The sequence below is a fragment of the Mirounga leonina genome, unplaced genomic scaffold (assembly GCF_011800145.1).
Source record: "Mirounga leonina isolate KUSES-001 unplaced genomic scaffold, KU_Mleo_1.0 Mir_101799, whole genome shotgun sequence".
NCBI classification, from domain to species: Eukaryota; Metazoa; Chordata; class Mammalia; order Carnivora; family Phocidae; genus Mirounga; species Mirounga leonina.
In genome coordinates this window covers 2850451-2878285 of record NW_023270210.1, presented here as the reverse complement: position 1 = coordinate 2878285, position 27835 = coordinate 2850451, and the positions used below count along the sequence as shown (strand labels likewise).

The 27835-nt window shown below is 37.1% G+C and overlaps 1 protein-coding gene across 1 annotated transcript in view; it reads right to left on the bottom strand.

The window, feature by feature from the left end:
* The window catches only part of GABRA3 (gamma-aminobutyric acid type A receptor subunit alpha3), a 368385-nt gene that overhangs the window by 235373 nt on the left and 105177 nt on the right, over positions 1-27835 (bottom strand). The window contains exon 2 of the mRNA XM_035011687.1: positions 18756-18932. Within this exon, the coding sequence (XP_034867578.1) occupies positions 18756-18895 (140 nt within the window). The 5' untranslated portion in view covers positions 18896-18932. The remainder of the gene's footprint in view (positions 1-18755; positions 18933-27835) is intronic.

Below are 27835 nucleotides of genomic sequence, written 5' to 3'. Positions count from 1 at the left end.
GTGTTCTCTCTCATTCTCTCTCTAAAAAAGAAAAAAAAAAAAGAAATGGAGGGGATTATGCTAAGTGAAATAAGTCAAGCAGAGAAGAACAATTATCATATGGTTTCACTCATATGTGAAACATAAGGAATAGCATAGAGGACATTAGGAGAAGGAAGGGAAAACTGAAGGGGGGGAAATCAGAGGGGGAGAAGAACCATGAGAGACTATGGACTCCAGGAAACAATCTGAGGGTTTCAGAGAAGAGGGGGATGGGGGGATGGGGTAACCAGGTGATGGGTATTAAGGAGGGCACATGTTGCAATGAGCACTGGGTGTTATATGCAAATAATGAATCACGGAACACTACATCAAAAACTAATGAAGTACTGTATGGTGACTAACATAACAATAAAAAAAAGGAAAAAGACAAATACCAAATGATTTCAGTCATTTGTAGAATTTAAGAAACTCACCAAATGAGCAAATAAAAAAAAAAGACAGAGAGAGAGAGAGATAAACCAAGAAACAGACTTGAACTATATAGAACAAACTGATGATTACCAAGGGGAGGTGGGTGGGGGGATGGGTGAAATAGGTGTTGGGGATTAAGGGATGCACCTGTTTTGATGAATACTAGGTGATGTGTGGAATTGTTGAATCACTATATGGTATATCTGAAAGTAATATAAAATTATATGTTAAGTACACTGGAATTAAAGTAAAAATTTAAAAAACATCTCAAGTTTCAACAAATTACAGTCATACTTAGGAACCATTTGGCACTTACTTGCTACTTAGTTTGACCAGTTATGAAATTACTTATAGTCAACCATTTTGGCCCAGAAAATTATAGTTTCATAATGGTCCAACCTAACACTGGTCACACATATGGTTCTCATTTGCTGATGGTCAAACTACTGAACCAGAAAATAGGAATATAAGACACATCTTTATCACATAAAGCTGAAATTGTTCCCTGCAGCTTTTTCTTAAGAATATGGGACTGGCAAAGTAGGAAGATGGGGAATAGGTGATTGGAGCTCATCTTGTCCTATAGATACACTAAAATAACAACTACATTTATACATCTAACTGTGAAAATGACCTGAATACTGGCAGAACAGATCTTCCATGGCTAGTTGTAGAAAGAAGGCCATATTCAAAAGGAGAGTAGGGATGGAGATGTGGTTGGAAATCAAACCGTCAGCACAACTTACCACAAATGAGACAGAGATCACAAGCACAGAGAAGAAAGAGGATCAGACCTCAAACAGGGCACCCCTGGCAGTGGGGACCTGAACTAGGAAGACAAGTCCCCATAATATCTGGCTTTGAAAACCAGAAAGGCTTAACTCTGGGAACTTTAAAAAATCAGCAGGGCTTAACTTTGGTACTTAAAAAATTAGTAGGTTTATCTCTGGGAGCACCAGACGGCAAGAAAAAACTCACTCCCTGCCCTTAAAGAGCCAGTACACTAAATAACTCAGCCCAAGACACACCACCAAATCAGCAGTTTGAAAAGTGCCTGGTGAATACATGAAGGAGATATGTTGACTAACTTTGGAACATTTGCCAGAGAGGCATAGATTTTTCTGGGAATTAAAGGGCTGGAGGGCACCATTTCTTTCTCTCCCCTAGCTGAGAGAGCCAGATGCTTGCTGGAGCCTATTCTAATACCCTCTGTCTACCTTGCTAGCACCATGTGCCCTGCCCTGGAATTCTTTTGCAGACACACCCACCTGCCTCAGCAGGGGTCCTTCCAAAGCAGCTCTTGCCAAACCATACCTGGCAGACCCAACTGGGACTGGCACCACTCCAACATGACTCCTGCCCTGGGGAAGACACCAGTGTGCCTGCAGTTCCTGTAGCTGGGACTCTTCACTGGCCACACAGGGAGTAAGGCTTGCCCTGCAATGTACCTGTAGTATAGCAGAAAGGCTAATTGCAAAGAGCCAGGCTGAATACTGGCCCCACCTACCAACAATCCCAAAGCAGCTGCATCCATGTATCTCAACAGCACAGAGAACAAATGCTAAGTAGTGTGTCCACAGTAGCAAAGTGGGTCACTGCAGCTGGCTGGGCTGAAGGCAACTGCAGCTCAGCCACAATAGTAGGGTGCATGCAGCCCACACAGGGAACACCCCTGGAGCACCTGGTTCTGGTGACAAGGAGAGATTGTGTTATAGGGTACTATAGGACCTCCACTACACAAGGCTACTGCTTTCAAGACCAGGAAATGTATCTGACCTACCTAATACATAGAAACAAACACAGAAAGTTAGACAAAATGAGAAGGAATGTGTCCCAAATGGAAAAAGAAAATAAAATCACAGTAAAAGAGCTAAATGAAATGGAAATAAGCAATATACCTAATAAAGAGTTCAAAGTAATGATCACAGATACTCACTGGACTTGAGAAAAGAATGGGTGAACCCAATGAGAACTTAAGCAAAGAGACAGAATATGTAAAAAAAAAAAAAAAAGAACCAGTCAGAGCTGAATAATTCAATAATTGAAAGGAAAAATACACTAGAGGGAATCAACATCAGATTCGAAAAATCAGAACAGATCAGTGAGCTGGAAGACACAGTAATGGAAAGCAACCTTGCTGAACAGCAAAAATAGAGAATAATCAATGAGAATTGGATACAGGAACTCTGAGACATCATCCAGCATAACAACGTTATAGGGATCAAAGAAGGAAGAGAGAGAAAAGTGGGCAGAAAATCTATTTGAAGAAATAATAGCTGAAAATTTTTTAATCTGGGAAAGAAACAGACATCCAGATGCAGGAAACACAGAGAGCCCCTAACAAGATGAACCCAAGGAGGCTCATACCAAGACACATAATAATTAAAATAGCAAAACATAATGATAAAGGGAGAATTTAAAAACCAGCAAGAGAAAAGTAAAGTTACATACAAAGGAAACCCCATAAAGACATCAGCTGATTTTTCAGCAGAAATTTTGCAGGCCAAAAAAAGAAATTTTGCAGGCCAATGTGCTTAAAGGGAAAAAACCTAGAACCAAGAATGTTCCACCTGGCTGGATTATCATTCAGAATAGACAAAGAGATAGAGTTTCCCAGACAAATGTTAAAGAGCTCATCTCTGCTATATCAGCCTTATAATAAATGTAGAGAATTCTTTAAGTGAAAATAAAAGATCATAATTAGAAGAATACTATGAACAGAAAAAATTTCACAGTAAAAGCAAACATATAGTAAAAGTAGTAGTGGTAGATTAATCACTTATAAGCCAGTATGGAAGTTAAAACACAAAAGTAATAAAATCAATTATATCTACAAAAATTATTCAAGGGATATACACAATAAAAAGATGTAAAATATATCATATACATAAAACATGGGGGGCGTGAGTAAATATGTAGTGCTTTTAGAATGTGTTTGAACTTAAGTAATCATAAACTTAATATAGTCTGCTATGCAAATAAGATGTTATATATGAACCCAAGCATAATCACAAATCAAAAATCTATGATATATACACAAAAAAAGAAAAAGAAAAAAATCCAAGCATAACAATAAAGAAAGCCATCAAACCACAAGGGAGAAGAGCAAGAAAAGAAGAAAGGAACAAATAAGAACCAGAAAATAACAAAATGGCAATAAATATGTACCTATAATTACTTTACATGTAAATTAACCGAATACTCCAATCAAAAAACACAGGGTGACTGAATTGGTTAACAACAACAACAAAAAAGATCTATATATATTCGGCCTACAAGAGAATCACTTCAGACCTAAAGGCACATACAGACTGAAAGTGAAGGGAAGCAAAAAGATATTCCAGGCACATGGAAGTGAACAAAAAAGACTGTGTGGCAGTACTTATATCAGACAAAATAGAGTTTAAAGTAAAGAGACAAACTGGGGCATTACATATTGTTAAAGAGATCAATCCAACAAAAAGATATAACAATTATAAATATCTCTGTACTGAAAATAGGAGTACCTAAATACCTAAAGCAAATATTAACAGACATAAAGAATTTGACAGTAACATGATAGTAAGGGACTTTAACACCTGACTTATACCAATGGATAGATCACCCATACAGAAAATCAATAAGGAAACAGTAGCTTTGAATGACACATTACACCAGATGGACCTAACATATATATACAGAATATGCCATCTAAAAACAACAGAAATCACATCAAGCATCTTTTTTTTTCTTTTTTTTTTATTATTAACATATAATGTATTATTTGTTTCAGGGGTACAGGTCTGTGATTCATCAGTGTTACACAATACACAGTGCTCACCACAACAATACCCTCCCCAGTGTCCATCACCCAGCCACCCCATCCCTCCCACACCCCTCCACTCTAGCAACCCTGTTTGTTTCCTGAGATTAAGAGTCTCTTATGGTTTGTCTCCCTCTGGTTTCTTCTTGCAAGCATCTTTTTTGACCACAATGAAATGAAAGTAAAAATCAAGTACAAGAGGAACTGGAAAAGACACAAACACATGGAGGCTAAACAACATGCTACTAAACAACCAATAGGTCAATGAAGAAATCAAAGAGGAAACCAAAACATACATGGAGATGAATGAAAATGAAAACACACAGTCCAAAATCTTTGGGAAACAGCAAAAGCAGATCTAAGATGGAAGTTTATAGGCCTACCTTAAGAAACAAGAAAAATCTCACATAAACATCTAACTTTACACTAGAAGAAACTAGAAAAGGAAGAACAAAGCCCAAAGCCAGTAGAAGGAAATAATAAAGATTAAAGCAGAAATAAATTAAATAGAGACAAAAAAATAGAAAAGATCAATAAAACCACACTGGTTCTTTGAAAAGATCAACAAAAAGCCAGACTCATCAAGAAGAAGAGAGAGATGAGTCAAATAAGTGAAATCAGAAATGAAGGAGAAATAACAACCAATACCACAGAAATAACAAGAATTATAAGAGAATATTATTAAAAAATTATATGCTAACAAATTGAAAAATCTAGGAGAAATAGATAAATTCCTAGAAATATATAGTCTTCTAAAACTGACTCAGGAACAAATAGGAAATTTGAAAAGATTACTAGTAATGAAAATGAACCAATAATAATAATAATAATAATAATAATGATAATAATAAAACTCCCAACAAACAAAAGTCCAGGAAAAGATGGCTTCAGAGGGGAATTCTACCAAATACTTAAAGAAAAGTGAATATCTATTCTTTTCAAACTATTCCAAAAATAGTAGAGAAAGGGAAAATTCCAAATTCATTTTATGAGGCCAGCATTATCCTGATACCAGAACCAGAGAAAGACACTATTAAAAAAAAAAAAAAAAAAACTACAGACGAATATCTCTAATGAACATACATGCAAAAATCCTCAACAAAATATTAGCAAACTAAATTCAAAAATAAATTAAAAGAATCATTCACTATGATTGATTGGGATTTATCTCAGGGATGAAGGATGGTTCAATGATAGCAAGTCAATATAAGACATCACATTATCAAGAGAAGGATAAGAATCATATGATCTTCTCAATAGAAGCAGAAAAAAGCATTTGACAAAATGCAGCATCTGTTCATGATTCTCTAAACAAAGTGGGATTAGAAGGAGCACACCTCAACATAATAAAGGCGATATATAAAAAACCCACAACTAACATCATACTCAATGGGGAAAAACTGAAAGCTTTTCCTCTAAGATCAGAAACAAAACAAGGATGTCCACTCTCACCACTTTTATTCAACATAGTACTGGAAGTCCTATCCACAGCAATCAGGTAAGAAAAAAAAATAATGAAAGGCATCCAAATTGGTTAGGGAAAAATAAAACAGTCATTATTTGCAAATGACATACTATATATAGAAAGCTCTAAAGATTCCACCCAATAACTATTAGAACAGATAAATGAATTCAGTAAAGTTGCAGAATACAAAATTAATATACAGAATTCTGTTGCATTTCTATATGCTAATAATGAAGTATCAGAAAGAGAAATTAAGAAAATACTTCCACTTACAATTGCATCAAAATGAACAAAATACCTAGGAATAAACTTAACCAAGAAGTTGAAAGACCTATACTCTGAAAACCGTAAGACATGAAAGAAATTGAAAATAACACAAACAAGTGGAAAAATATACCATACTCATGGATTGGAAGAATATTGTTAAAATGTCCATACTACCCAAAGAAATCTACAGATTCAATGTGATCCCTATCAAAATGTCAACAGCATTTTTCATAGAACTAGAAGAAATAATACTAAAATTTGAATGGAAACACAAAAGATATAAAATAACCAAAGCAATCTTGAGAAAGAACAGCTGGAAGAATCACACTCCCTGATTTCAAGATATACAACAAAACTATAGTAATCAGTGCATGAATTAGATACATAGATCAATAGAACAGAATACAGAGCCCAAAAATAAGCCCATGCCTCTATGGTCAATCAATGACAAAGGCAAAACTATACAATGGGAAGACAGTCTTTTTAATAAATGGTGTTGGAAAAACCAGACAACTACATGCAAAAGAATGAAATTGGACCACTTTCTTATATCACACACTAAAACAAACCCAAAATGGATTATAAAGACCTAAATGTGAGACCCAAAACTCCTAAAAGAAAACATAGGCAATAATCTCTTGGGCATGGGTCTTTGCAACATATTTATGGATATGTCTCCCCAGGCAAGGGAAATAAAAGCAAAAGTAACTATTGGGACTACACCAAAACACAAAGCTTTTGCACAGTGAAGAAAACCGTCAGCAAAACCAAGAAGACAACCTAATGAATGGGAGAAGATATTTGCAAATGGTATATCTGATAAGGGGTTAAATATCCAAAATATACTAAGAACTTATACAACTCAACAACAAAAAGCAAACAATCCAATTTCAAAAGAAAAAAAAAAAAAGGTGGAGGACCTGAATAGACATTTTTTTTCCAAAGAAGACATACAGATGGCCAATAGATACATTAAAATATGTTTGATACCACTAATCATCAGGGAAATGCAAATCAAAATCACAATGAGACACTACTTCACATCAGTCAGAATGGTTAGTATCAAAATGACAAAAAATAAGAAGTGTTGGCAGGGATGTGGAGAAAAGGGAACCCTTGTGTACTGCTAATGGAAACGTAAATTGGTACAGCCACTGTGGAAAATAGTATGGAGGCTTCCCAAAAATTAAAAATAGAAATACAATAGATTCAATAATTTCACTATTGGGTATTTACCCAAATAAAACAAAAACCCTAATTTAAAAAGATATGTAGACTCCTATGTTTATAGCAGCATTATTTACAACAACCAATATATGGAAGCAACTCAAGTGCCATTAGTAGATGAATGGATAAAGACGATGTGGTATACAATGGAATATTATCGAGAAAGAATGAGATCTTACCATTTGCAACAACATGGATAGACCTAGAGGGCATTATGCTAAGTTAAATAGGTCAGACAGAGAAAGACAAAGAGCAGATGATTTCACTTATATGGGGAATCTTAAAAACAAAACAAGAAAAATGAACAGAGAACAAAATGGTGGTTGCCAGAAGGGAGGTATGGGGGGGTGGGCAAAATAGATGAAGGGAATTAAGAGGTACAAACTTCTAGTTACAAAATAAATAAGTCATAGACCTGAAAAGTACAGCATAGGGAATATAGTTAATAAAATTGTAATAATATTGTTTGGTGACAGATGCTGACTACACTTAGCATGGTGAGCACTGAGTAATGTTTAGAACTATCAAATCAATATGTTGTACACCCAAAACTAATCTAACAATTTATGTCAGATATACTCCAATAATGAATTTTTTAAAAAAATATATGGGACTGGGAATCAGAGACTGGTGTTCCAGACCTACTTCTATGATTAATTTGCTGTAAGGTCTTTGAAAATTCTATTTCCCTTTCTGGACTTCAATTTCTTCATGCACAAAATGAGGGATCAGACTAGATGTTATGTGTTTTCCCATGTCTGTTATTCTAAAATTCCCATATCTCATATCCCTAACTATGGTGTTAGTTCCTTGAAAAGAAGGATTATGTTCCCAAAGTATTGCTCAAAGGCTGCTTACATCTGAATCATCTGGGGAATTTAATAAGATGTAGATTTTTTAGCACTACCCCAGAGCTACTAAATTATAATCTTCAGGTGTGGAGCCTGCTTCCTTGCTTGCACTCACTGAATGCTGACAACCATTGCATTTAACAAATTATTTATTCGAAATATTGGTCAATAACCCACTGTTGATTGTTGAAGCTACTTAGACAACCCAGGTGATTTAACTGAATAAAACACTAAAAGTGGATAAATGGAGAAATCTGTGGAAGATGGCAGAGTTGTAGGAGAATACTCGGTTTGCCTAGAACATAGCAAGAAAGACATACAATCATTCTGAACACTGAAGAAATTGATCTGAGGACTGACAGAACAAACTGCACAACTAGAGGGAAAGAGGCCACATCATGGAAGGTAGGAGGTGCAGAGATGTGATTTGGGGAAGAGGAGGATTGCAGGTGCTGCAGAGGGGAGGGAACCCTGAACATGGAAAGAGGCGAGAGAATGAGAGAGAGAGAGAGAGAGAGGAGCCACAAGGGGATCACACAAGGAAAACACTTACCCAAAGCCATTGACTGGGAAAACAAGAGGGGCTGATTATCATGAGTTTTTACAAATAACAGAGCCAAGGACTGGAGTTTTAGAGGTCCATGCCATGGCCCATGTGGAGCCCAGCAGGCACTGCAGTTCTCCTATGGAGAAGGAGGGCATATAGCCCAGTAGTGGATGTATGATCTGAGGATTCCCTGAGATATACTGGGAGAGATGGTTTCCCCTTCTTGGAGCACATCTGGGACAGGTGGCATTGCCTATCTGGAGACAAAAGAGCAGCAGGCATCATTATGCTACCCTGCTCCCCAGCATAGGGACAGAGACGCGTGCTGAGGGTGGCTAACCTGGATACCAGCTTTTTGCTGCACTTTATATGAAACTCCAAGCTCCTGAACTTTGGTGTGACTACCCTTCTGGGAAAAACCTGCCCCAGCCCCAGTGAGGTGAGACCCTCCCCCAAAGGATCAGCATGGGCCTACACCACACCAGGTCCCTAAAGTTTGGAGTTTTAAAACCCAGCCAGCTGACTGGGATAAAATACAGGTGCACTGTGATGCCAGGTGGGCAGATGGCCCGAATACAGACAGGGCGAAGGCAGGGATCTGAGGGACACCTGGGACACATAAGGGGCGATTGTTTGCTCTTCTGTAAGAGCTTCCTGGACAGCAGTGGGCATGAACCCCTCTCCAGGGAGGACAGAGAGGGCTAGTGCTATTTCTTTCCCCTACCCTTCAGCATGAACTAACTTCATTAAGTAAAGGTCATGGCAAGGGGTCTAATCAAAACAGATAGAAGTAATATGCCTAATCCAGAATTTAAAACAACAATCATAAGGATAAGCTGGGTTTGATAAAACCATAGAAGACACCAAGGAGTCCCTTACCACAGAAATAAAAGACCTAAAAACTAGTCAGGCTGAAATAAAAAATACTGTAACCAACATGTGAAACCAACTGGATGTAATGAGCACAAGGATGGAAAAAGCAGAGGAACAAATAAATGATATAGAAGATTAAATTATGGAAAATAATGAAGCTGAAAAGAAGAGGGAAAGAAAAATATTGGACCACAAATGTAGACTTAGGGAACTCAACAAATCCATAAAGCATAATAGCATTCATATTCATAGGAGTCCCAGAAGAAGAGAGGGAAAAGGGAGCAGAAGGTTTATTTGAGCAAATTATAGCTGAAAATCTCCCTAATCTGGGGAAGGAAACAGACATCCTATTCCAGGAGGGACAGAGAACTCCCATCAAAATTAACAAAAGCAGGCCAACACCAAGACATATTGTAGTTAAATTTGCAAAATACAGATATAAGGAAAAAATCCTAAAAGCAGCAAGACAAAAGAAGTCCCGAACCTAAGGGAAGGCAAATAAGGTTAGCAGCAGACCTCTCAACAGAAATTTGGCAGGCTAGAAGAGAGTGGCATGATATATTCAATGTGCTCAAAGGGAAAAATCTACAGTCAAGAATATTCTATCCAGCAAGGCTGTCATTCAGAATAGAAGGAGAGATAGAGTTTCTCAGACAAAATCTAAAGGAGTTTGTGACCATTAAACAGCCCTGCAAAAAATATTAAAGGGGGCTCCTTGAGTGAGAAAGACCAAAAGTGACAAAGACAAGAAAGGAACAGAGAAAATTTCCAGAAATAATGACTTAACAAGTAATACAATGGAACTAAATTCATATTTATCAATAATCATGCTGAATGTAAATGGACTAAATGCCCCAATCAAAAGACATAGTGTGTCAGAATAGATTAAAAAAGACCCACCTCTATGCTGCCTACAAGAGACCCATTTTACATTTAAGACACTTGCAGGTTGGGGCGCCTGGGTGGCTCAGTTGGTTAAGTGACTGCCTTCGGCTCAGGTCATGATCCTGGAGTCCCTGGATGGAGTCCCGCATCGGGCTCCCTGCTCGGCAGGGAGTCTGCTTCTCCCTCTGACCCTCCTCCCTCTCATGCTCTCTGTCTCTCATTCTCTCTCTCTCAAATAAATAAAATCTTTAAAAAAAAAAAAAAGACACTTGCAGGTTGAAAGTGAGGGGATGGAGGGGCGCCTGGGTAGCTCAGCCGGATGGGCGGCCAACTCTTGATTTCAGATCAGTTCATGATCTCAGGGTCATATGATCGAGCCCTGTACCAGGATCCCTGCTCAGCAGGGAATCTGCTGGAGATTCTCTCCCTCACTCTCTACCCCTCCCCCTGCTCATACACACACTCTCTCTAAAATAAATAATTTTTTTAAAAAAAGAAGAAAGTGAAGAGATGGAGATGTATTTATCATGCTAATGGATGTCAAAAGCCAGAATAGCCATACTTATATCAGACAAACTAGATTTTAAATGAAAGATTAGAACAAGAGATGAAGAAGGGCATAACATCAAAATTAAGGGCTCTACCCAACAAGAAGATCTAACAATTATAATTATTTATGCCCCCAATTTGGGAGCACCCAAATATGTAAAATAATTAATAACAAACATAAAGGGAGTCATTGGTAATACAATAACAGTAGGGGATTCTAATACCCCACTTACAGCAATGGGCAGATCATCTAAGCAGAAGATGAACAAGGAAACAATGGCTTTGAATGACACACTGGACCAGATATAATAGATATATTTAGAACATTTCATCTTAAAGCAGAATACACATTTTTTTAGTGCACATGGAACATTCTCAAGAACAGATCACATACTGGGTCACAAATCAGCCCTCAACAAGTACAAAAAGATTGAGATCATACCATGCATATTTTCAGACCACAATACTATGAAACTTGAAGTCATCCACAAGAAAAAATCTGGAAAGACCACAAATACATGGAGGATAAAGAACATCATGCTAAAGAATGAATAGGTCAACCAGGAAATTAAAGAAGAAATTTTAAAAGTGCATGGAAACAAATGAAAATGACAACATGAGGGTTCAAAACCTCTGAGAAGGCAGCAAAAGCAGTCCTAAGAGGGAAGTATATCCAATGCAGGCCTACCTCAAGAAGCAAATATTCAACCTAAACTAACACCTAAAAGAGCTAGAAAAGAATAACAAAGAAGCCTAAAACTAGCAGAAGAAGGGAAATAATAAAGATTAGAGCAGAAATAAATGATATAGAAACAAACAAAGAAAAAAACAGGAGAACAGACCAACAAAACTAAGAGCTGGTTCCTTGAAAAAATTAATAAAATTGATAAACCCCTAGGCAGATTTATGAAAAAGAAAAGAGAAAGCACCCAAATAAATAAAATCAAAAATGTGAGAGATCACAACCAACACCACAGAAATACAATTATAAGAGAATATTGTGAAAAATTATATGCCAACAAATTGGGTATTCTGGAAGAAATGGATAAATTCCTAGAAACATACAAACCACCAAAACTGAAACAGGAAGAAATAGAACACTTTCACCAACTGATAACCACAAAGAAATTGAATCAGTAATCAAAAATCTCCCAACAAACAACAGTCCATGGCCAGATGGCTTCCTAGGGGAATTCTACCAGACATTTAAAGAAGACTTAATACCTATTCTCCTAAAATGTTCTAAAAATAGAAATGGAAAAAAACTTCCAAAACCATTCTATGAGGCCAGCATTACCTTGATTCTAAAACCAGACAAAGGCCCCACTAAAAAAGAGAATTATGGGTCAATATCCCTGATAAACATGGATGCAAAAAGTCTCAATAGTAGGAAATTGAATCCAACAGTACATTAAAAGAATCATTCACCACTATCAAGTGGGATTTATTCCTGGGTGGCAAGGGTGGTTCAATATTTACAACTCAATCAACATCATAAGCAACATTAACAAAAGTAAGGATAAGAACCATATCATCCTTTGAACAGATGTAGAAAAAGCATTTGACAAAGTAGAGCGTCCATTCTTGATTAAAAACCCTCAACAAAGTAGGGATAGAGGGAACATACCTCAACATCATAAAGGCCATATATGAAATATCCATAGCTAATATCATCCTCAATGGGGAAAAACTGAGAGCCTATTACCTACAGTCAGAAACAAGACAAGGATGTACACTCTTACCATTACTATTTAACATAGCCCTGGAAATCTTAGCCTCAGCAATCAGACAACAAAAAAGAAATAAAAGGCATCCAAATCAGAAAGGGAGAAGTCAAACTTTCACTATTTGCAGATGACATGATATTCTATGTAGAAAACCCAAAGATTCCACCAAAAAATTGCTAGAACTGATACACGAATTCAGTAAAGCTGCAAGATAAAAATCAGTGTTCAGAAATCGGTTGATTTTTATACACTGATAATGAAGCAGCAGAAAAAGAAGTCAAGTAATTGATCCCATTTATAATTATGGCACCAAAAACCATAAGATACCTAGGAACAAACCTAACCAAAGAGCTAAAAGATCTGTACTCTGAAAACTATAGAACACTTATGAAAGAAACTGAAGATGACACAAAGAAATGGAAAAACATTCCATACTCATGAATTGGAATAACACATATTATTAAAATGTCTATACTACAGGGCACCTGGGTGGCTCAGTTGGTTAAGCGACTGCCTTCGGCTCAGGTCATGATCCCAGGGTCCTGGGATCGAGTCCCACATCGGGCTCCCTGCTCTGCAGGGAGCCTGCTTCTCCCTCTCCCACTCCCCCTGCTTGTGTTCCCTCTCTTGCTGTGTCTCTCTCTGTCAAATAAATAAATAAAATCTTTAAAAAAAAAATTAGATTTCTGCAAAACTACCAGTGATTCAGAATTACATATGGGAGAACTTTGTTTAAAAAAAAAAAAAAATGTCTATACTACCCAAAGCAATCTACACATTTAATGCAATCCCTATCAAAATATCACCAGCCTTTTTCATAGAGCTAGAACAAACTATCCTTAAAAAAAATCCTAAAATTTGTATGGAACCACAAAAGTTCCCAAATAGCCAAAGCAATCTTGAAAAAGGAAAGCAAAACTGGAGGCATCATGATTCCAGATTTCAAGCTCTTACCAAAGAGCTTGAATACAAAGCTGTAGTCATCAAACAGTATGCTACTGGCACAAAAACAGACACATGGATCAATGGAACAGAACAGACAACCCAGAAACAGACCCACAACTGTATGATCTACTAATCTTTGACAAAACAGGAAATATCCAATGGAAAAACGTCTTCAACAAATGGTGTTGTGAAAACTGGACAGCCAAATGCAGAAAGAAATTGGACCACTTTTTTACACCCTACAATAAAATAAATTCAAAATGGATAAAAGACCTAAGTGTGAAATAGGAAATCATCAAAATCCTAGAGAATACAGGCAACAACCTCTTTGAACTTGGATGCAGCAACTTCTTACTAGATACATCTCCAGAGGCAAGGGAAACAAAAGCAAAAATAAACCATTGGGACTTCACCAAGATAAAAAGCTTCTGCACAGCAAAGGAAACAATCAACAAAACTGAGAGGCAACCTTTGGAATGGGAGAAGATAGTTGCAAATGATATATCTGATAAAGGGTTAGTATCCAAAATCTATGAAGAACTTATCAAACTTAACACACCAAAAAACAAATAATCCAGTTAAGAAATGCACAGAAGACATGAATAGACATTTTTTCCAAAGAGGACATCCAGATGGGTGGTAGAAACATGAAAAGATGCTCAATATCACTCATCTTCAGTGAAATACAAACCAAAACTACCATGAAATATCACCTCACACCTGTCAGAATGGCTAAAGTTAACAACAAAGCAATCAATAGATGTTGGTAAGCATGTGGAAAAAGGGGAACCCTCTTACACTATTGGTAGGAATGCAAACTGGTGCAGCCACTCTGGAAAACAGTATGGTGGTTCCTCAAAAAGTTAAAAATAGAACTACCCTACAACCCAGCAATTGCACTACTAGGTATCTATCCAAAGGATATGAAAATACTGATTCAAAGGGACACATGCATCCCATTTTAGTGGCATTATCAACAGTAGCCCAATTATGGAAAGAGCCTACATTTGTTTATTTAAATTTAATTAATTAACATATAGTGTGTTGTTAGTTTCAGAGATAGAGTTAAGTGATTCATCAGTTGTATATAACATCCAGTGCTCATTATATCAAGAGCCCAAATTTCAATCAACTGATAAATGGATAAAGAAGCAGTATACACACACACACACACACAATACATTATTCAGACATAAAAGAATGAAATCTTGTCATTTGTGAAGATGTGGATGGAGCTAGAGTGCATTATGTAAAGTGAAATAAGTCAGTGAGAGAAAGACAAATACCATATCATTTCACTCATATGTGGAATTTAAGAAACAAAAGAGATGAACATAGGGGAAAAAAAGAGAGAGGCAAACCATAAAACAGACTCTTAACTATAGAGAACACACTGATGGTTACTGGAAGGAAGGTGTGGGGGATGGGTTAAATAGGTGATGGGGATTAAGGAGGACACTTGTGATGAGCAGTGGGTGTTCTTTGTAAGTGATGAATCACTAAATTCTATACCTGAAACTATTATTACACTGTATGGTAGAACTAACTAACTGGAATTTAAATAAAAACTTGAAAAAAAGTGGATAAAATAATGCAGCAAATGGATTTTTTCAACACACAAAGAACATCATTACAAAGGTATGAAAACAAGCAGACAAAAAGAAGCAGCTCTGCTAAGTATCAGAACTACCAGCATATACCACATAGTTGTAAGTTGTATTGGTTTTTTATTTCTAGCAAATACAAATACAGTGCCAATCCTAATATTTAGAGCCAGGGTTTCATAAGAAAAAAAAAAGAAGAAGAAGAAGGTAGCGGGAGGGGAAGAATGAAGCGGGGGAAATCGGAGGGGTAGATGAACCATGAGAGACGATGGACTCTGAAAAACAAACAGGGTTCTAGAGGGGAGGGGGGTGGGAGGATGGGTTAGCCTGGTGGTGGGTATTGAGGAGGGCACATTCTGCATGGAGCACTGGGTGTTATGCACAAACAATGAATCATGGAACACTTCATCTAAAACTAATGATGTAATGTATGGGGATTAACATAAGAATTAAAAAAAAATAAAAATAAATAAATAATAAATAAATAAATAAAATAGAGCCAGGGTTTCAGTAGTCTCATCCTTCCAAAGCATGAATTGCCCTGGACTTGGAAGAAGGTAACCCCCCCCAAAAAAAAGTTTCTAATTCCCTTATATTAAATCTAGCACTACTTTGGCTTTTTCAAGGAGGATCTCTTGAAGTCCTCTTTAATATAATTACTAAAAGGTTTGGCTATCTGATTTTCTAGGCACCAATAGGATGTAAACAAACCAGTGTAAACAGGAGAGGCTGCAACTAACAATGAGCATGGAGACACACACACACACGCACAAATACAAATATAGAATTAACATAATGAATGTTCTTTATGATGATCATAAAGTTACAAAGAGAAAGGACTATTGTGTTCAAAATTTTTATTTAAGATTATAAGAAAAGATGCAATACATTCTTAGAGAACTTTATTCTCAGAGTTAAAATTTAAAAGGCTTTAAGACTTGAAAAAATAAAGCTCATTTATTTAGAATTTCCATCTTATTTAGACCATCTATCATAGCCCAGTGAAATCAGATACATAAGAAGTTAATAAAACAGAATTAGCCTGTTTTTCCAGACTGGAGTAAAGAACAAAAAGGGCCTCATTGCCCAAGTTTCTAAGGACATATTAGTCCAGTTCTGTAGCCCTCAGCCTCGGAAATTATTTTGAAATTTCTGATAGATGGAAAGACTCAGCATGTATTAAGATAACCCTGCAAAAATAATTAGGAACAAGTCCTAATACTTTCAAGAATATGGGGTAGTAGCCAAGTGTAAAACAATAACACAAAAGCCACCACCAAAGAATAAAATATCCTGCATGATACTTAAATATTTCAAGGCTTAAGAGGATCATTGTTATTAATAATATTCTCTGAAAGAGATGGGGTTTTAAAATCAAAAGAAGTTTAATACAGCTGAGGAACACAGAGTTTGGGGACAGGAGGACTAAGAAACAAGGCTGCCAAGATGGGTAGAGGCTGGGTTACAAAAATATTGGCTACAGAGTAGAGGTTAGTTTGGGTGGGAGCAAGACTTCAGGAAGTAAGACCAACTAGAGACTTTTGTAGTAGTCCAAGTGGATGACAATATTGGATTAAACTAAGGTGGTAGCTGGAAAGTTGGGGAAAAGTAGATGAATCCAAAAGATGTGGGGGGGGGGTAGTAATTACATACCTTGGAAAATAATTCAATCTAGAAAGTAAAGGGTAGAAAATTAGCAAAGATGATTCCCAGTTTCTGGCTTGAACAATGGGGTGCATAGAGCTGTTATTGACTAAAACAAGGAAAATGGGAGACAAGCATATCATGTTCATTGTTTTTTTGTTGTTGTTAAGAGTAGGGGAGGGAGATGGAGATGATGAAACTAATTTGGACATACTTAGTTTAAGGAGTTTATGGGTAGCCAAGTAGACATGTTCAATAGATGTTGAATATAGAGGTATGACACTCAAAAGAAGTTAGGAATGATAACTGAGATGAAAGTCATTGGTATATATAGAAGGTTATGATGTCATGGGAATAGATTAAATCACTCAGAGTCTGTATGGTAAGAACACCTAGAACAAAACAAAGAAAAACACCAACACATGAGTGAAGAAAGGAAAAGATTACCAAAAATACTACAAAAGATCTTTATATCACAAAGGCCTTTAATACAGCTGTGTAATATTGTGGAAAATTCTAAAGAGAGCACAGCCATAAAAGTATGAAGAAAATCAGATGTAGTATTTACTGCTGGTACTGTGTCCAGATCTCTTTTACTGGGCCAGGGAAACTGTCCCTCTACTACTTCAGAGTATTAACATTGGCTGAAGGAAGCCACCTTTCCTTAAAATGCCTGGGAGGTTCTGCCTTCCTCCAGTTAGCCCACAGACAATGGCTGATTAGGAAGAGGCTACAGAAGTCCAGCCCCTTGTCTGAGGTGGGCCAAATCTGTAGTGCCATTCATCCCCATGGGGTCAAATGGAGGCTACACTTCAAGTGAAATCACATCTTTGCTTTACTTTCCTCCCTTCCCCATCTTGCTTTCCTTGCTTCCTTACAAGTTTTTCTGAGAGCACTCTCTATAAATTATTTGTTTTTGAATCCTTGTCTCAGGCCCTGCTTCTAGAGAACTTAATCTAAGAAACAGGGAATTGTGATGTCTCTGAAGTAAAAGAAAGAATTGTTCTTAAACCACATATTTATATTTTATTCATGTTTATATATGTGTGTATTTTATTTCATAATAAAAAAGGAGTTAAGGAGGGAGGGGAGAATCAACAATGTTGAATGTTGCCACATGCTACTAAAAAAGTTTTTTAAAAAGTTGAGTAATAAAAGAACAGACAAGTGTTCATTTTAGTAACAGAGCCAACATTGGCTATCTCGGTTGCAGAAATTGCTTTAGAGTCATGAGGTTGGAAGTCAGACAGCAGCACTGGAAGAATGGATGAGAGGTGAGTAAGTACAGACAGTAAAGAAAACTGCTGTTTCAGGAAGTAGGACTGTGAAGAGGAGGAAAGACTTAAGGCACTATTTGGAAGGCAGATTTTCAAATTTAACATGGGAGGTTCTTGATCACATTTAAATGCTAATGGAACAGAGACAATAATAAGGGACAAGTTGGAGATCTAAGAGAGAAAAAAAAAACTGAGTGTAAATGGATGGAGAGAACTGCTTTTAAGATGTTACAGAGGGAATTTAAACATGAACTAGGGACTTGCTCAAGAAGACCTTTGAGATCTCTTTCTACCTTGAGAGTCTGAGCTTGGATGATGTTTTTTTTAAATACAATGTAAATTCAATTAGCCCATATATACTACATCGTTAGTTTTGGGTGTAGTGTTCAATGATTGATTAGTTTCATATAACACCCGGTGCTCATCACATCACATGCCCTCCTTAATTGAATTTAAATTAAAAAAGAAATAAATTGAAATATAGCTCAAAAAATAAAATAAAATAAATAAAATAAAATGTAATATTAAAGGATCAGGAACCAGAGTACCTGAGTTCATCTAGGAAAAAAAACAAAAGTTTTGGTATAAGGCAAGAATTTATCACAGTTTTCTTTTATTCTAGGAGGTAAGGGTTCTTACCCGCCAATATCCTGCTTCACAAAATCTCCAGGTTCTTGTCGTCTTGATTCCCCTTGGCCAGTTATTACAGGAAAAATATTAATCAGGAAAAGAAGCCCAAGGCTGGTTGTGTAGAAGTGACTCATTTGTGTGATTATCATCTTCTTAGGCACCAACTTGGAGAGACCTGTGAGAGCCATGTTCAGGGAAAAGAGGAAGGAGAAGGAGTGGAAGGCAAAAAAGAAAAAGGTAAAAAAAAAATATTTTATGCAATTCTATTAGAGCCATTTAACTTCCCTAGTGTCCAGTTACTAAATGATTAAGGTGACAATCCCCTTTCCCCAGTTCATAAATGCCACCAAAATTCATTCCCAACATACTCCTTTCTTGAATATACCAAAGCCCATCCAAGAAAGTGTAAAGAGCTCTAAATCAGTAATTCAGAATCTTAGGTTACAATTTCATCTCTTTCCCTGTCTTCTTTCAGCTTTAGTTACTCTTTCATAATCCAAGAGTTTAAAATAATCTCTCATGTCTTCATTTTATTTTCCCCCAATCCCATTTGATCTTTACTCTCACAAATGCCTTTGCCATAGTTAACTGTGTAATATTGTAGGAAATATTATAATATTAAGACCTGAACTCTCTTTATAACATTTTTGGGATTGATTCTCATTTCTATAGTTAAGCAATATTCCAAAAGATCAAAGGTCTTGGAGTAGATGAACTGTTTCCTCTGAATCAGGTTGAGAAAATGCAAAATGATGAGACACCATCGCTCTAGAATAAGAATGTAATGTTTCCCCATAAAGAGATATTTGAGGGCAAAGTCAGCCCCATGTAGGGGCCACAACATAAGAAATCCAAGTCTATCTTCCTAGTACAGAAGACCCTAAAATGTCAGCAAATTATACTGATGATAGAATTATGTGATTTAGAGTTGCCTATGTGCAAGGCTATTTTATGAACTCTGGACTGGTGGATGTTTAGCTAAGGCATGGGATTAAGAAAACAGGATAAAGTGGCACTTTCTTGGTATCTCTGAACCTTATGGCTTCATTGAATCTGAGACATTGACCACTTGAAGGAGACCTAATTGTGACCCAACACCATACTCTTTTTAAGTCATTTCAGTGGCTTAACTTCCAGAGAGAATAAAAGGCTTTAAAATTTTTTTCCAAGGAAAGTTTATGCAAGGGAATAATATGTAATACAGATACATGCTGGAGAGCTATTATGGTTGATAAGAAGATGAAGAACAAGTCTTTTTAAATTTATCCCACCCCCCAAAAAAGTAGCCACTATGTTCTATACTCAATTGTCTTCTTGAATTTTTGGGATGAGAAAACATCTATTTTGAGTTGCTGCCTAGACATTTTACAATATGGCAACCTTGCTCATACCCAGAGTCTGGACATTTAGATAAGGACCCAAACTTAGGATACACACTACAAGTTCCTGCTTTGCTTTTCCCAGGGCATGTTTTAAAATAACCACTTAGAGTTGAGCCCACAAAAAGTTAGTGATCTCCACCCCAACCACCTGATAAATAATAGGTGACTGTAACCTACTCTCTATTTCTTGCTAGCTTGTGACCTGGGAGGGAGTGCTGTCCTTCCCCCAGCTCATTACACTTCCCTGTGGTGGGATTTGTAAGTAAATAAACCTTGTGACTTTACTTCTTTTGTATGAATGTATTAAAACTGCATCTCCAATCAAAACAACCCAAGGATTTTCGCTTCCCCAAAGTGGAAGCTCAGATGATGGGGGAGCTGCCTGTTGACCTCGTGTGGGTGGCTTGTGCTTCTTCATTTATCAAGTCATAACCTGCATATTCTTAATATATCAGTTATGGGTCTCTCTCAACAGAATATTGTACAGGCAAAGAAAACTATGATACTAGAGAAGATGAACTTCTGACATGAGGAAATGTCCACATTACAGATAGAAATAGTCATAATATTAGATTGTATCATATAAAATTGCCAATATTTGACAATTTTTGTTTTACAAAAACAGCAATTTCTTTTTACAAAACCATAACTATTTTTACTTTTTTTGAGCCTAGTTGTATAATTTTTTTTATTATGTTATGTTAGTCACCATACAATACATCATTAGTTTTTGACGTAGTGATCCACGATTCATTGTTTTCATATAACACCCAGAGCTCCATGCAGTACCTATCCTCCTTAATACCCATCACTGGGCTAACCCATTCCCCCATCCCCCTCCCCTCTAAAACCCTCAGTTTGTTTCTCAGAGTCCATAGTCTCTCATGATTCATCTCTCCCTCTAATTTTCCGCCCTTCATTTTTCCTTCTTTCTCCTAATGTCCTCCATGCTATTCCTTCTGTTCGACAAATAAGTGAAACCATATAATAATTGACTTTCTCTGTTTGATTTATTTCACTTAGCATAATCTCCTCCAGTCCCATCCATATCGATGTAAAAGTTGGGTATTCATCCTTTCTGATGGCTGAGGAATATTCCATTGTATATATGGACCACATCTTCTTTATCCATTCATCTGTTAAAGGGCATCTTGGCTCTTTCCACAGTTTGGCTATTGCAGACATTACTGCTATGAACATTGGGGTGCATGTGGCCCTTCTTTTCACTACATCTGTGTCTTTGGGGTAAATACCCAGGAGTGCAATTGCTGGGTCATAGGGTAGCTCTATTTTTAATTTTTTGAGGAACCTTCACACTGTTTTCCAAAGTGGCTGTACCCACTTGCATTCCCACCAACAGTGTAAGAGGGTTCCCCTTTCTCCACAACCTCTGCAACATTTGTTGTTTCTTGCCTTATCAATTTTTGCCATTCTAACTGGTGTAAGGTGGTATCTCAATGTGATTTTGATTTGAATTTCCCTAATGGTTAAATGATGATGAACATTTTTTCATGTGTCTGTTAACCATTTGTATGTCTCCTTCAGAGAAGTGTCTTTTCATATCTTCTGCCCATTTTTTGACCTGATTATTTCTTTTTTGGGTGTTGAGTTTCAAAAGTTCTTTATAGATCTTGGAAACCAGCCCTTTATCTGTAGTGTCATTTGCAAATATCTTCCATTCTTTGTTTTGTTGACTGTTTCCTTTGCTGTGCAGAAGCTTTTTATCTTGGGGCGCATGGGTGGCTCAGATGGTTAAGCATCTGCCTTCAGCTCAGGTCATGATCACAGGGTTCTGGGATCGAGCCCCACATGGGGTTCCTGGCTCAGTGAGGAGCCTGCTTCTCCCTCTGCCTCTGCCTCTCTCCCTGCTCATGCTTTCTCTCTCTCTCTCTCTGTATCTCTGTGCCTCAAATGAATAAATAGAATCTTAAAAAAAAAAAAAAAAAGAAGCTCTTTATCTTGATGAAGTCCCAAAAGTTCATTTTTGCTTTTGTTTCACTAGCCTTTGGAGATATATCTTGAAAGAAGTTGCTGTGGCCAATGTCAAAGAGGTTACTGCCTATGTCCTCCTCTAGGATTTTGATGGATTCCTGTCTCACACTGAGGTCTTTCATCCATTTTGAGTTTATCTTTGTGTATGGTGTTAGAGAATGGTCGAGTTTCATTCTTCTGCATGTGGCTGTCCAATTTTCCCAGCACCATTTATTGAAGTGACTGTCTTTTTTCCATTGCATATTTTTTCCTCCTTTGTCGAAGATCATTTGACCATAGAGTTAAGGGTCCATATCTGGGCTCTCTATTCTGTTCCATTGGTCTATATGTCTGTTTTTGTGCCAGTACCATGCTGTCTTGGTGATCACTGCTTTGTAATGTAGCTTGAAATCAGGCAATGTGATACCCCCAGCTTTGTTTTTCTTTTTCAACATTTCTTTGGCAATTCGGGGTCTTTTCTGATTCCATACAAATTTTAGGATTGTTTGTTCCAGCACTTTGAAAAATATCATTGGAATTTTGATCGGGATGGCATTGAAGGTATAGATTGCTCTGGGTAGCATAGACATTTTAACAATGTTTATTCTTCCGATCCATGAGCATGGAATATTTTCCCATTTTTTTATGTCTTCAATTTCTTTCATGAGTGTTCTGTACTTCCAATAGATCCTTTACCTCTTTAGTTAGGTTTATTCTGAGATATCCTATGGTTTTTGGTGCTATTGTAAATGGAATCAATTCTCTAATTTCTCTTTCTATAGTTGCATTATTAGTGTATAAGCAACTGATTTCTGTGCATTGATTTTGTATCCTGCCACATTACTGAATTGCTGGATGAGTTCTAGTAATTTGGGGGTGGAGTCTTTTGGGTTTTCCACATAAAGTATCATGTCATCTGCGAAAAGAGAGAGTTTGACTTCTTTGCTAATTTGAATACCCTTTATTTCTTTTTGTTGTCTGATTGGTGTTGGTAGGACTTCTAGTACTATGTTGAACAATAGTGGCAAGAGTGGGCATCCTTGACGTGTTCCTGATCTTAAGGGAAAGGCTCTCAGCTTTTCCCCATTGAAGATGATACTCGCTGTGGGTTTTTCATAGATGGATTTTATGAACTTGAGGAATGTTCCCTCTATCCCTATACTCTGAAGAGTTTTAATCAAGAAAGGATGCTGTATTTTGTCAAATGTGTTTTCTGCATCAATTGAGAGGACCATATGGTTCTTCTCTCTCCTCTTATTAATATGTTCTATCACATTGATTGATTTGTGAAATTTGAACCACCTTTGCATCCCAGGGATAAATCCCACTTGGTCGTGGTAGATGATTCTTTTAATGTATTGTTGGATCCTATTAGCTAGGATTTTGTTGAGAATTTTGGAATCCATATTCAACAGGGATATTGGTCTGAAATTCTCCCTTTTGATGGTGTCTTTGCCTGGTTTGGGGATTAAGGTAATGCTGGCCTCATAGAATGAGTCTGGAAGCTTTCCTTCTGTTTCTATTTTTTGAAACAGCTTCAGTAGAATAGGTATTATTTCTTCTTTGAATGTTTGGTAGAATTCCCCAGGGAATCCATCAGGCCCTGGACTCTTGTTTTTTGGAAGGTTTTTGATCACTGCTTCAACCTCGTTACTGGTTATTGGCCTATTCAGGTTGTCAATTTCTTCCTGGTTCAGTCTTAGCAGTTTGTAAGTTTCCAGGAAGGCATCCATTTCATCCTGATTGCTCAGCTTATTGGCATGTAGTTGTTGATAATAATTTCTAATAATTGTTTCTATTTCCTTGGTGTTAGTCATGATCTCTCCCCTTTCATTCATAATTTTATTAATTTGGGTCCTTTCTCTTTTCTTTTGGATAAGTCTGGCCAATGCTTTATCGATCTTATTAATTCTTTCAAAGAACCAGCTTCTAGTTTCGTTGATCTGATCTACTGTGTTCCTGGTTTCTAATTCATTGATCTCTGCTCTAATCTTAATTATTTCTCTTCTAATGTGTAGCTTAGGCATCGAATAAAAAGCAATTTTTATGGTCAATATAATATATGGGCTGTGGCATTCATGATTCAGTAACTATACAAGAGTTGATGGTCATTTTACAGAAATTAACAGTTCAGAAAAGCATAGCATATAAGTAAGAAAATATGGTGCATGAGCAGATGATTCTGGGGCATGAGAATCAGCTGTGGTATGAATAGTAACCATGATATATGCTTGAACATCCAAAGTTCTTTAGTATACCCTAAATGTTGTATGATTACACGACAAATGCTAATAGTCAAATAATTGATACAAAATTGACAATTACTCTACAGGAACAAAGAGACTTGGTATAGGATATTAAGTCCAAATTGCAAAAAATAATCCATGGAATATGAGACAGAACTATGACAGATGCTCAGAAAACATAAGTATATGAGCAACAATCCTGGGTATAGGACGTCTCCTATTCTCATAGCTATGCTGCACGAGCAAAGAGACCCATAGTGTGTGTTCAACTACACTATCCTACTATATACTATGGGTTATGATTATGGTAAAAAAGCATCAATTGTTCTCACAGTAAGAATAGATGCCAATGCTACAGAAGCAAATGTTCATGATTTGGAAGGAGAAAACTATGATACATGATGCATAAAAAGACAACAATGTTATATATACTCAGACTAAGGTACATGTTCACCTAACTATGAGAAGACAGCCATCACATATAGAGGAAGTTGGACATAATATGTGTCCTCCAAATACCATAACTCTTTGTTTTTCGGGGGTTTTTTAAAAAAATTTTATGTATTTATTTGAAAGAGAGAGAGAGCAAAAGCAGGCAGAGCGGCAGGCAGAGGGAGAGCGAGAGGGAGAAGTAGGCTCCCCTCTGAGCAAAAAGCCTGATGTGGGGATCCATCCCAGAACCCTGGGATCATGACCTGAGCTGAAGGCAGATACTTAACTGACTGAGCCACCCAGGCACCCCTATAACATTTTGTTAACAAACATCATTATTATAATGCATGTGAAGACATTTATGTATAAAACGATTTGACCACACTATATGTCAGAAAACCGTAACACATGAGCCTAAGAATCACTGAACAAGACAATAGGGCCTTGGTAAACACTTCCTTAAAACATTATATATGATCAAGGGGCACCTGGTGGCTCATTCGGTTAAGTGTCTGCCTTTGGCTCAGGTCGTGATCTCAGGGTCCTGGGATCGAGGCCCACATCGGGCCCTCAGCTCAGTAGCCTGCTTCTCCCTCTCCCTCTGCCTGCCACTCCCCCTGCTTGTACTCCCTCTCTCTGTATCAAATAAATAAATAAAGTCTTAAAAGAAGACATTATACATGATCAAAAGCATGCCACAGGACTGTGGCACAACAATGTGAATAATTAACACTACTAAACTGCACTTTTAAAAGTGATTAAGATTGTTTATGTGCTTTTAACCACAGTTAAATTTTTTAATTAAAAAAATGCTACTGGAACAGGTAGCCTTAACAAGTTAAAAAATATCTACAAACAGTCCCCAATCCTGGTATATATACACGGCAATGTGGCACATTAGCAGGTATTAGCATTAAATGAACATACATTCCTGACACATGCTCAGATGACCATCAAACAACTGCAAACAAGGACTGTAGGACAGGAGACCCTTAAAATTCTTCTTCTGACAAACTTGGTGAATTTTCAAGTGACCATAGTGCATAAACTGAAAGCCTTAACACTTAAAGAGCCTTCAAACATGATAAAGTATTCATGTAGCTATAGACAATTATAGTATGCTTAGACAACCATGATGTGTGTGAAGAGATATTTGGTATATCAGTCCTTAACCATGATGTGTGCACACAAACTGTGTGTATCACAGCACCCATGATCAGGAATTAAGTGACATGGTTTAGGAGCAGACAGCCATACTAGTGGAGTAGACTGCCATGGTGCAGGAACAGAAGGCCATGGTCCAAGAGTAGGCAAACATGCTCAAAATTTTTCTGACTGGAGCAGAGAGATAAGATATAGATGCAGGTGGCCACAATGAAGAACTGATATCTCTTTAGTAATGATGATCAATAGTGAATAAATAGCTATCTATAACATATGAACAAAGAAGTATAGCACACACATCCATAATGAATAAACTGAAAATTACAGCAAAAGAACATCATATAATGACATGGATATTTAAACAACTATGCTGCATGAACAGAATGCAACACTAATTCTAGTTTTAAAGTTGATATAGAGAATCCAAGCCACATTGCAAAAGTAAACCACCATGGTATATGGTCCTATAAGTACAGCATATGGATAAACACCAATGACATATGAACTTACAACCAATAAGCATATTCAGATAACCATGGGCACTATAGCAGATACCTATGATAGGAGCTGATTGACTATGAAATAGGAGGGGATAACCCTTGTGCAGGCTCAGATAATCTTGATATTAGAATGGATTATCCATGGTACATGAACACACAATTATGACACATGCTCAAGCCACCATAATACGTGGTTGCACAGCCAAAATAACAAATGGTTACTCAACCAATTCACTCTGCTCAAGAGCTAAAGGAGAGTACAAGTAACAAACCAGAGGGAAATACCATCTATAAGCTGATGACTTGCAAATTAATATCTGTATCCCAGATATCTCCTGCAACCCACATCTGCACTTAGATGTCTGAGAAGCATCTTAAATCTGAGGCTCAGATATTCACCTCCCTACACATACAAACCTGGTCCCCCTGTAGTCTTTCCAATATCAGGTAATGGTAATTACCCTTCCATTTGCTCAGAGTAAAAACTCTGATGTCATTCTTGACTTCTCTTTTAGTCTCATACCCCACATCCAATCTGTCAGCAAGTCTCATTGGCATTGCATTTAAAAAGAAACATCCAGAATAAAACCACTGATCATCACCTCTGCTGCTATTACTTGGGCTCAGCATCTTTTGCTGAGATCCCTGTAAAAGCCTCTTAACTGGGCTTGTTGACTCTGCCCTTGCTTCCCTACAGTCTTGTCTCTATACAACAGAGTGAACTTTAAAACCATTAAGTCAGATCATGTCTCTCTTCTACTCAAAATCTTCCAATTGCTCCGCAGTTCAAAAGCCATGTTATGATCTACAAGGACCTACATGATCTAATCTCCAAATAGCTGGCTAACCTTATCCTCTACTACCCTCCTCTCTTACTCACTGCACTTCAGCCACTATGACCTCCTTGCTGCCAATTGGATATACCAGGCATGTTCCAACTCTAGGGACTTTGCAACTGCTATTGCCTCTACTGGGACTATTTTTCCATCTAATTTCCAGATAGTTTGTTCTTTCTCTCACTCCATGTTTTTCCTCAAATATCAGCTTTCTCAATGAGGCCTTCACTGACCACCCTACCTAAAATTTCAATCCTTCTTCACATCCTGGATACTTCGTATGCAGTTGCCTGCTCTATTTTTCCTCATTTGCACTTTTTTCTTTCTTTTTTTAATTAAACTTCTTTTATTTTTATTTATTTTTTAATTTAAATTCAATTAGCCAACATATAGTACATCATTGGTTTTTGATGTAATGTTCAATGATTCATTAGTTGCGTATAACACCCAGTGCTCATCACATCACGTGCCTTCCTTAATACCCATCACCCAGTTACCTCATGCCCCGACCCACCTCCCTTTCCACAACCTTCAGTTTGATTCCCGGAGTCAAGAGTC